Source organism: Ambystoma mexicanum, chromosome 8 (assembly GCF_040938575.1).
Source record: "Ambystoma mexicanum isolate Mex_15411 chromosome 8, UKY_AmexF1_1, whole genome shotgun sequence".
Taxonomy (NCBI): Eukaryota; Metazoa; Chordata; class Amphibia; order Caudata; family Ambystomatidae; genus Ambystoma; species Ambystoma mexicanum.
This window is the reverse complement of record NC_090929.1, coordinates 542,121,997-542,134,130: the sequence shown is the minus strand read 5'-3', so window position 1 is coordinate 542,134,130 and position 12,134 is coordinate 542,121,997. Positions and strand designations below refer to the sequence as shown.

The 12,134-nt window shown below is 49.2% G+C and overlaps 1 protein-coding gene across 1 annotated transcript in view; it reads left to right on the top strand.

Moving 5' to 3' along the window:
- Positions 1 to 12,134, top strand: part of CEP104 (centrosomal protein 104) — an 846,942-nt gene that overhangs the window by 605,452 nt on the left and 229,356 nt on the right. Inside the window, exon 15 of the mRNA XM_069610252.1 lies at positions 4,457 to 4,573. Coding sequence (XP_069466353.1) covers positions 4,457 to 4,573 — 117 coding nt within the window. The remainder of the gene's footprint in view (positions 1 to 4,456; positions 4,574 to 12,134) is intronic.

Below are 12,134 nucleotides of genomic sequence, written 5' to 3'. Positions count from 1 at the left end.
TAGTAAAGTAAATTTCACTTTACTTTCTCTGGGAAACAGTAGTTTATCCCAGAGAAGGTATTAAACCTTGGGACAGCCTAAAAGGCTTCCCCTGTGTCACTGCACTGAGGGTGCTGTGTGACACAAATGAAAAGATGATGCCTATGGAGTTGTCTAAAACTCCATAATAAAAGAACACAAGAGTAAAACACATAACAAAATACATGAGAGAGTGGGGAAAAAAGGCTCACACTCTCTCCAGGTAAAACAATCAAGCCCTCAAAATCCAGCAAAGTTGCTGGGGGTCTCTAAGGTGAAGGCAATTAGCACATTTATGAGAATTCTCATAACACCCTCACCGTAGACTCTTCCAATAGTGCATCAAGTCTGGTTTATTTGCCTGCCAGACTTGATTTCCACAACTCTCGCTCAAAGATTATTTTGTTTTGGGCTCCAGATCATTGGTTATAAAATCTTGTTGTTTGGAGGTGGGTCTTCTACCCTTATGCATTCCACTGATGGGCTTTGCCTGCTTTTATCTGGGTCCCAGACCCTATTTCTTCAGCTTGACGGAATCCTTGTTCCTTCGTTACCTAGTGTTCACTTGGACAGACCTGGTATACTCCCCTGCCAGGTACTGTCCCACCTAGGGGCACTCTCAATGTCAGTTGTTGGCCTCTTCTCCTATTCTCTTGTGTCCCTGGGGATGTGTTTCTCTGCTTCACACCGTTCGTAATGTATTTCAGATTGTCGTTCTCAACCCCTTGTGCTCATCTGGATGTTTCTAATGGGTTTATAAAGTTGTTATCTATGTGTTTGCCTTCTTTTTCATCCCCTTGTAATCTTCGGGTGTTATAAAGTTTGCAAAGTGCCTTTTATACTGCACAGGCTCCCTTTCACCGCTTTGGGCTTTTCGGGATGTTCTGATCGGGCTTATCAAGTTTGCAAAGTTCATTTTCACAAGCTTCCTTCCTCTTTTTATGCCCCCCTATACCCCTCTGACCGGTTCGACCCTTCCATACCTTTGGGAACTCTCAGGGCGGTATCTGGTCTCTTTCGGGAGTTGGGAGCGAAGCTTTTCTGCTCCTGCCGCCCTCGGCGTTCTCCTCACGGTTCCGCAATATCCATCCATCTATCCATCTATCCATCTCTCCATCTCTCCATCTCTCCATCTCTCCATCTCTCTCTCTTACCCCCCCACCCCTTCTGAACCCAGGAAAAACAGAGATCATGGTGCACAACAACACAGCACTACTCCCTGAAACACTCTGATGGCTGCCCTGTCACGACTCAGCGCCTCTTACGATGGTCTCTTTGGAAGCGGTGGTGACTTGGCTCCAATATAACATTCTTAGCTATTGGAAGATTGTTCAGGACTACCAAGATGGCTGCTTCTGTTCTTAGACACCCCAGTCCCTTGTTTGTGTCAAGGACCCAGGAGTACTGCGTCATCGACTGGAGCCCGTTCGAGGATTCCCGGCTTCCTGAAAAGCAGCACAGAGGCAAGTCTCTGTGCGTCTCAACGCTACGGTTCTTACCTTAGCTGAATGCTTGTTTTTCTCCCTCCTCTCTGGCCGTCTGGTCGCATGCTGCTTACCTTTTCTTTGCTCCTGGTACTACCACTTAGCTTTCTGCTGCTTCCTCCTCGCTGGAGCCTTGTTCTCTTTGATGTCGGCTACTGCTGCCTTTATTCCAGCGAGCCACATTTTTGGGACTTCGCTACTCTCTTCAAATTTGACGTTCCACCGGTTGCCTCCAGATCTTCAACTGAGGTTTTTTCCCCTGCACGTTTTTTTTCCCTCATTTCGGGGGGTTCGCGCCGGGTGTCACTCTTCCGTTGCTTTCTGCCGGACAGCGTGGCATCCCGAGAGGACCGCCCCTTCCTGCAGGATTCCAGACTACAGCACAAAAACAAACAAAGCTCTTCTGGGAAGTCGACTTCACATAAACAGGTAAGCTCGCGCTCTCACCCCCCCTCAGAACTCCGCCCTACCTCCAACACAGTCAAAAACCTTGGCTACACAATGGACTCGGGCCTAACCCTGTCCCACCAGAACAATAATGTATCCAAATCCTGTCACTACCACCTCAGGCTTCTGAGATGTATCTTAGACCGGCTGCTATAAAGTCCATTGTCATGTCCAGACTGGACTATGCGAACTCCATTTGCTTGGATGCACCAACATACCAACTTAATTAACTCCAAAGAGGCCAAAACAAGGTCGCCAGACTCCTTCTGACACTAGAACGAAGGGATCACATCTGGCTTGCACACTGCACCCTTCACTGGCTCCCTATTGGACAAAGTGCCACTTTCAAAATCCTATGCTTCACCCACCGAGCAGTGCACAAGGCCGGCCTGGCATACCTACAGAAGAAGATTATGTCCTACCTCCTAACATACACCCTAAGGTCAAGCACGGCCCTACTGCTAGTGATTCCAGCCTAGAATTCACCCAGGATTGGCGTGTCGGCCTACTCTTCCTTGGCACCAACACTGTGGAACTCACTTCCTCACCACATTTGACACAACCAGGACTACATGGCCTTCAGTAAAGCATTGAAAATCTGGCCTTTCCCCTAAACCATGACAGGGACCGCATAGGGCCACCAAATTCTTCACCATTGGCCAGAATTCCTCTAGAACGGCTATATCTTGAAAAGTAGGGACAGTCAGGGCATGAAAGCCAGCTCAAGAGACCAGCAGGCTCTGGGATAGGCAGCTGCGGGCTCTCCGCACCCTGTTTCAACTACAATGCCGTAGCAGCCCCCGTTGTGCCAACAATTTGGCCATGCCCACTAGCACTCCCAATCGCACTGCCCACGACTCCATACCAAAGACTTGACATCACTATAATCTTATGCTATGACCAGGCAATCTCACTGCCACCCGACCAGACCTGGCCCATGCTCGAAGACCAGTATGTCTGCCTTTTATATATCAAACTAGAGCTCAACAGCACCCATAACTGAGCTTAATCCTTATCTTCCCATAGGGAAGCATGGCGCAATCACTCCAGGAGATGCCAACCACTGTCAAACAGGCCTATCCACGGGCTACTGCGCACTGCCACGTTCCCGGAGCGTAATTAACACCTCAGACAGCTAAATGTGAATGGGCCTGCTCCTGTGAAACCTTTCAGATTTGGGAATTAGCATGCAGAGCCACTGTCGCAGGTCCCCCTGTAAACCTATCACATTTGACCCTGTTCCGGTTAATCCTGTGCCAAACTCTGCCTATCTGGGAATCTACATGCAGAGCCAATGCTGCAGAGACTCATAGCTCTTATGTTTTGAGCATTGCGTTTGGGTCATGTCTTGTCACCAATCGAGTACACAGTCGGTATATGTTCAGGTCGGGGCAACCCTCGTTTACCTAGGAGTGAGGCCGGGAACCCCCACACCCGAGGCGCTATATCAACTATGCTTGGCTGGAATCTTCTGAGAATGACCCTGTTACCACAGACGTGTTAGGAATTACCCAGCCACCACCCCATGGACTATGACAGAGGACCTGGAAATTGGGCCCCCAGACATCTACAACATGGCTTCTGGAAGAGGGACTGTCCAACCTGGCAAACACTACATACTTTGCACCAGCCAGAGAGAATCTCTCTCGGAGATCCACTACCGTGAACCCCCAGGACTGACACAGCCAGCTCATCAAGTTTGGGGAAGGAGCCAGCAACAGGGGCCTCCTACCAGTAAGCACAGACACTCACTTCTACCAATATGCTCATTCTCTCGTTTACACAAACAAATAATACAACGCAGCTATACCCCTCGATCAATTTCAGCCTAGCTGTACACATACCTGCACTGCTCCTAGAACACGTCAACAGAACGCAGTTATACTCCACGAAAAAATCAGCCTAGCTGCACAAATCTATTACACAGGCCCCACGGCAGCCAGAATGCAGACTCAAGAGGCCAACTACCTTGCTGCACACATTCCACTTATCTCTCACAACCACTGCACGGCACCTAGCATAAGAATGTAGCCACCTCTGCGCAAAGCGCACTGGCTGTATAGATACCGATGGCACCCTAGCACTATTTGCTACTCTACTCGCTCCACTGTCCTGGACTACAGTCCCCAAGGTCGTTCAACCCAAAACGCTTTGAGATCATACCAATTATATATAAGGCGCTATACAAATACACAATAACATTTGTATGGAAACCAAGGAGGCAAGCCATGCCTACACATGGGTGGTGTGGCTAACACTGGAGCAAGGCTGCAAGCCTTTAGTTGGGTGGTCTTGGTCATTGCTGCTAGTCGGAACCCAAGGTGAGGCCACAGTGCCAGACAGCTCTGTTAGCTTGATATCAAGAGCAGCAGTTAAGAGGTTAAGTTGAGTTGTGGTGATCGCTTTAGAATGATTTTGACACAATCCACGTGTGTTTTGGTTTTGTTGCTATTTTATTTGCTCTTGGTGGAAAATGATGTAATAATTTACTAATGTCATTTTGCCAGGCCCAGAGGAAGGCGGCTGCAGAAGAAGCAGAAAGACTGAAGAAAGAGGAGATTCGAGCTCTGCAAGAACAGCTGGCTGCACTGAAGGAGATCCAGGCCGAAGTGCAAGCTGAAAAGGTTCAGTGTTTACATTGCATTTCTCTGAGACATGAGACTTCTCCCTTGTGATGGGATGTAAGATGGCCATGCTGACACTCCCTTCAATACATAGCTAATGGACGTGTCATTTTTCATCCACACACAATAAGCTAAGACCAAAGAATTTGACACTTTAGGCTGGAATGACACACCACGTTTGCTTTGTTCTAACAGGAGCCACATAAAAACCCTCTATTATAAATGGGAGCAAAAGACTACTAGGCCGGGAAAATGCTCGTAGTGGTGCATACCGTAGAGAGGCCTTGTTAGCCACAACTCTTCAACCATCCCCACCTAGCCTCACCAGACTGGCACCACAATTAATCAAGCTACAGGGCACAAGAAAAGAGGGATACTCCACAAAGGGTTAAGAGGTGGGGATCAGGTGTGTGTGACAAAGGGGCATGGACTAGCCAAAAAGGGTTTTAGGGTGACTAGTAAAGGGGTGTGGCTTCACACTGGAAGAGCTGGGCCATTACTTAAAAAGAACCGTGCCATCTTGGTCCCTCTTGTTCATGTGCTGCAGGTAATTCAATTGACGAGTATCCCTCAATTCCTCCCTTTCCCTTGACATCCTGCGCTTGTCGTCTTGCTTTCAACATGTGCTTCCCCACACCCCAATCCTTCTCCTGCCATGCAACCCGCTTGCTTTGCAGCTGCAGTGCTCTATATGAATAAAACGTTGTACAATTATTGGGGTGATGTAGTTTAAACAAGCAATAAGTGGGTGGTGGTACCAAGGGAGCTAAGCTATCAAGTTCATTCATGTAGTCAAGCATATATCCTGGTTGGCAATGTGTGTCCTGTTACTTCTATACACTTACTTGTAGATTGCAGTCACCACGAGCGATACAAAAGGGTTGGTTGGCAAATGTAATCAGTCCTGTTAAGTGGGGAGGGAAAAGACCACCCACTGACCCCCTCACTCTGATTTCCTACCAGCCTAGGCTGATGTAAAAGGGCCCTCCTCCTTATCTAGCATTGCCCTAGAGTTTCTGCAGTGTTTATTCTAGGGCTTAATTCAGGTTCTCGCATACCAACCCCAAACCCTAAATTGGTGAAATTGGCTAACACAAATCCTACCATGCCAGTTTGTCCTAGATATAACAACAAGAGGGGATCTCTTTCCAAGTCCTTGGAGCTAATAGGCAGAGGCGTTGCTAGGGGGGCCTGTAGAGGGTGCTGGTGGGTCTATAACCCCGGGTCTCTTGGTTGTAGCCCCGGATAGAAGCTCAGGGTCTGCAGCCAAAAGGCTAGCTAGCCCAGAGTCCCGACAGCCCTGACATTAGCTTAGCTCCAGATCTTTTCCAGACCTATCAACACCCCTGGAGCTAAGCCCTAGGCGCTTTGCCCCCGAATTTGCAGGGCATCATGAACCTTTTAGAAAGAAATTGGAAACTCTTGTTTTCCTAACTTCATACTTGTATCCCTTTTCCGCACTCCACCCTACAGCGCTTTAATGCCTTGGCCGTTAGCGATATACAGATCCATTTAAATACAAACTCAAGTTTGCACGGAGGTCTGGCGGGTGGGATGCTTCAGACAAAATGGCTGAGGTGGTTTGCTGCAGCTCTATTTATGGGGCGGTCAGGCAGATCTAAATAACATAAATATATAGTTGATAAGTGAAGGTTAACAGTGGATGGGGCGACAATGTGGCACATTGGCACAACCCCCAATAGAAGTTGAAATGGAACCAGACCACCTTAAATTCAGAAAATCTTTGAAAAAATGTATTCAAAGAAAATATTAATTGACCAGTTAGGACAATTACCAGCAAAGTACTACTTTACTGTCACGCACTTCAATTGTAGTATGGTAGGATTCATGTTGCTTATAAACAAGCCCTGCACATCATTTGTGCAGTCTGTGTTCTTGAAAGTGTACTTCCAGGTACCTTTCTCTGCAGTGACACTTTTCACTCGTGTCCCTTCTTTTTCAACCTTTTTGCTCTGAAGTATTCCATATACCATTGGCGTGCTAATTAACACCAAATAAAGTTAATATACAGTCTGATGCAATGGCATTAAATCAATGTCCAAGATGACCTATGCATGCCAAAGCATTGGGGGGGCGTGGCTTGCATCCATGATGTGAGGTTGCAGACTGTGAGCTCCTGCAAGACTCTGCATCGATCCTAGGAATTACCTGTTTGAAATCCAGCAGATCTAACAAAAAGCAGAGCGCTGGGCGCAGAACAGGCTGCTGCATCAGAGCCCGGTCCTGGCAGGCTGGACACAGTCCCACTGCAGCACCAGGAGGGCAGAGACATGTCGATGCGTGGCGGCCAAAATGGCGGCTGCCATTGAAGAGGAGGACCGAGGCAGGCACGAAGGGCTGCTGCGCACCTGAAGGCAGAGTACAGGACAAGCTGTGCCAGACCGTCAGAGACCGCTCATAGAGGCTGCCCCAGGAACGGGCCTACATGCTGGAGGTGCAGGTGGGCCGTGTGGAGAACGAAAAGGAACTGACCACACCAGCACAAAGAGGAGGCAGAGTCTGTGCGCTCCGATGGGCTGCCTGCTGAGCGTTAGGAGGACGTGCCACCCGGAGGCACGGAGCAGGGGCACCAGCAGAACCCGGCACATCCCCCAGACCAGAAGGACACTGGAACCGAGCCGCCTGTGGTAAAAGGTGAGGCAGGCAAAGCGCAGGGAGTGACGGAGCAAGGGGACGCCCGTATGGTTGTGGCCTGACACGGGCAGCTGCAACGATCGAGGAAGGTCTGATGCACCCCACTGAATATGGGACAATGGCCAGACCCACGCCGGCCTGCTGGAAAGCAGGGGACAAGGAGGCAGGACCCCCCAACGGTGACCGGGCGGACCCCAACCCAGAGAGTGGTCACCTTGTTCCCAACAAATTAAACAAAACGAAAAGCTGGAAGGAAGGAACAGAGGGGAAAACAAATAAAAACAACCGTTAAAGATATTGCTCCACACTTCAGGAACTGCGCCACACTGAATACTGGTGAAAAAGTTGATACTCATTGTATTTTATTGAATCCCACTCCCAGACGACAGAAGATTGATGCAACTCGGAGGGGGATTCATCCCGTGATTTTTTGTTTCACTTAATTGGAAAATCTTGATTTGGAATATAGCTTTGCTAATAGCCCTGATTTGAAAAAGACACTGGCGTGTCGAAACACGTGTTATCTATAAAGGGCAATACAATAAAATCTATAAAGGGCAAAACAATAAATATCAACTTTTTCACCAGCTGTCATGATGCCTACCCCCGGGGAACCAGACCACGTCCAGCAACCCCGGAAGCAGGCATCAAGTTGTCCTAAGCAAGCCCAAAAACCCCTGCTAGGGGCTATTTGGGTCCAGTCCTGGCGCCTATGGCGCCAGGCTCATTTGGAGAGTCAGTCCTGGCGCCATAGGCGCCAGGCTCATAGATTAAAACTTACCTGGTGCAGACCATGCTGCAAGAGCTCCAAGCCAAAGGAGGCTTGCAAGGGACAACTTTACTTAGGGAACTATTTTTCACTCGAGCGGGGATTGGGGAGAAATATTTACCTGAGACTACTTTGGAGGCTATTTAAACCACGCCCGAAGAGCAGCACACGCTTTGCGTTATTCTGCATCCAGCAGCGTAACGCTCACCGTGCCTGCAAGTCTGCATCCAACCTTCTGCCTCGCCCGCCTCGAGTTTGGAGCTCCTAGAAAAAGGGAGAAAAAAGGAGAAAAGGTTAGAACAAGAGCAATACCTTTGATCCTTACCTGAATTCCCGATCCATCCTGCCTTCGAACTGGAAGAAATAAGTTATTTTATGCGCGTCGCCTTGCCTGCTGCAGCGCCGCGCTGAACTCACCGGCCTTCGCAGCATCCTCACATTCCACCGCATCCTCCTGTATGTTCCTGCCGCACTCCGGCACCTAAGGAGAAGACAAGAACAGCAAGGTGAGCCAAGGGAATACACAGAGGAATATTAGTTACCTCCCCCATAGACTTACCTGATTTTACCACTGGGGGTACTATTCCTCTTCACGGGTCGGCGCAGCTTCCACTGCATCTTCACCGAACCTCGGCCCCTAAGGGGAAACAAAAGGACAGCAAGGTGAAACAAAGGGACTAACAAGGGGAACCCTCCTCACCACAATAGGCTTACCTGATTTTACCGCCGGAGGTATTATTCCCTGAGACTTCATACTTTCTCTCTAAGCCTGAATAAGGGAGAAAGCAACAGGTTACATATTGACATTATTTTATCGACCTGTGTTGGAAAATACAAATCCTTACCAGAATACTACCGGTTGCCACAAGGAACTCTTCATTAGGGTCAAGCTGCAACCGGCAAGGAATCTGACAAGAGTGAAAGTCAGGCATTTGAACTCTTACGAACTTTATACTTACAGCGTCTTGCCGGGAATCTCTGAGTCAATATTGTTCTGGAACTCGCCAATTCCTTCGAGCCAGTGAAGCAACTGATTATCAACGAGCCCCTGCGCTCAAAGCAGGATGGAGAGCTTATCTTTTCAAACCATCAGGTGAGACTATAAGAGGGGACATTAAAGGTGATCTGTGGGGAGAACAGCGGGGGTGGGGTATTTACGTTCAACTCCACGGGTGGCTAATTTCCTTTCTCCATTTGCAGAAGAATATTCCTACGGGCCAAGCAAACGAAGCTAGGTGGGCCAGTCCAGTCCGTCATCTCGGCCCTACGCGTCACATTGGTGGAGACCGCAGCTGTCCAGTTCCGATCGACGCATCTGTGGGAGCCAGGTGAGCGTAACACCAGTATTCAGTGTGGCGCAGTTCCTGAAGTGTGGAGCAATATCTTTAACTGTTTTCTCAAGGGGTTGGGGTCAAAAGCCCCTTATCTGCCCCACACCAACTGCAACATTTGTTTGAATTGTAATAATAGCCAGGCGCATGGAAACGTTTTCAGTTGGTACAAAACACAACCCCAGAATTGTGGTATAGCCTGAAATAAAAACAACCATAGACTGGAGTGGCCTTGAGGGAACCGCCAGGGCCCCAATGGGCAGAGCGGGCTGGCATTATAGCAGGCCACTAGGGACATAGAGGAATGGCGGGGACAACTGTCTGGGAGCACGGTGGCATGCCCCAGGTGCGCTCTGAGGAACTTGCCACCTCAAGAGAGGGGATGAGATAGAGTGGCCCAGGTGGAGACATCTCGAACTACCTGGGAGGAGGATCAGCAATACGACCTGAGGACCCCCCGGCGGGTTGGACAGAGGAATAAGCCCCGCTGGGAAGGTATGCTAGAGAGGTTACCAGGATTGTGAAGCAATTGATATCCTGACGACAGGAACCCATCCCCTTTGGGAATGATCCGGAAGACCGCGGGGCACAGGGGAGGACGCCCCCTTACTAGCACACATGCCACATTGACTCTGTTTTGGTGGACATGAGCCTCGTCAGACAGGATGTCCGCTCCATTGCGGACAGACTGGCAAGTGCGGAAACACAAGTGCAAGAGAACAGGGTACATATCGAGTCGACACAGTCCAATTTGGCGTTCCTCATGGAAAAGGTGAAGAGCCTGGAACAAAGTGCAGAAAACGCTGAAGGCCAAGCGAGAAGGAATAACGTACAGATTCTCAGTCTGCCTGAGGGAGATCCGACACCATATGTTGAGAACCTGTTCCTACAGGAGATTGGAGCTGGGAAGCTCTCACAGGGCTTTACAGTGGAGCAGGCGCATTGATCCCTGAACAGAAGACCCCCGCCCGGGACTCCTCCCAGACACATGATAGCCAAAACTATGAACTACAAAGACCGGGAACGTATACTGGCTTTTTGAGGGCCGGACCATCTGCAGAGCCTACTCCCAGCTGGCTATTTTCCCGGACTGCACCTTACAGGTACAAAGAAACAGAGCCCAATTTGGACACATAAAGGAAAGACTGCGCAGAGCCAATAATAAATATGTGCTGATTTACCCAGCCAAACTCAGTTATCCACGAAGGCAAGACACACTTTCTCGAGACGACGGACGTACAAGACTAGATGAACAAGGTGGGAATAGCACCTTTACAGACAGAACAATTGATCCGACAGGAAAGAACAGACTGGGAAAGGGGGAAGCAGCATGGATGCTGGATGGGTCTGAAGGTACAATTATCCGCAAGAAGCAGGAGTTCAGACTCACCTGATGTTCCCAGTGATGCTCATACAGACCTCTCTCTATGATAAATGGGATAAGATCCTCAAAGCGGTCCTAGCCTCCCACCTCCGGACGGTGAAGGTACACTGATACACCAGGATCAGACAGGCTATGTACCAGGTATGAACACGTCCTGGAACCTGAGATGGCTAAACCACCTGATAGACTGTACTAATTCAATGGACGAAAGGTGCACAGTGACCTCTCTAGACGCTGTAAAGGCATTTGATTCTGTCAGGTGGGACTGGTTGTATGGGGCGTTGGGGCAATTTGGCATAGGACCGGGCTTCCTGGGATGGGTACGGCTGATATACACAAGACCCACAGCTAGAGTACACACAGGAAGATGCATCTCTGGGAGCTGGGAACTGAAGGGGTGCCCACTGTCACCTATGTTTATTATGTCCCTGGAGCCACTGGCAGTGTCCCTGAGGGTGGAATATGTAGACATATGTATTCCTGTGAAGAACGGGCTGGAGCCCAACATCATCCTCGCTACAGGAGCAGCACTCCCTCCCAAACGCGCCACTTTGAAGCTGCAGGAGCAGCTAGACTTCATTAGAGTCTCCTTGTTTGTGCCGCAACGTACAATCATATGAGGTCCGTATTACCACAGCTATCTGCAAAGGCCTACCTGGCCTTAGACTGAGGTCTCTTTGTGCCCATTTGTCGCACCCCACGTGGAGCTGCTGCTCCGTGGTCCGTAGCCGAAGCAAACCGCCCCTAAAATGGTTGCCGCGACAAAGGCTGCTTTTTGTTTACTTCCCGTTGCCTAGCAACCTTCAACAAAGTGCCTATAGGCCTAGAGGGCAGCTGGAAGGCGGAAGTCGGCCCCCTATGTCTAAGGCCCCTGAGCACACAACCCCTCTGTCTGTGCCTGTCCGGGCCTTTAGGGCCATAGGGCATGCATCGCTGACATTTTTCCATTCCACCACACATCCCGAGAGTTAAGTTCTTCTGTTGCATACATGATTATATTGTTCCAACAACTAAGAGACCCCCTCATCTCACGTACAATAACCTTGCATGCACCTCCTCCGGCCCGAGGCAAACTCTACCAACTTGACACACGCCAATAAGGCAGCTGCTGCCTGGGGTAAGCTGATAAACAACCGCCTAGGTTAACTTTCTAATTAACACGCTGCCGTTAGCGACTAATTTGTATATTGTCATATTCAAATTGGCAATAACCGTTGTTGCCCTCATATTATGCCCTACTCGTATCCTGCAATTCTATGTCAAGAACGGAGGCTCCCATTATGCTTCTCTTTCTTTTATTCAACAATAAAGAAAAAGCTCAGCAGCAAGATATTTGTGCACCCAAATGTGCCATGAGTAATGTGAAGAAAAAACAGGTGCACTAAATATATAGTAAGCATAGTAATATAACCATAACATCAT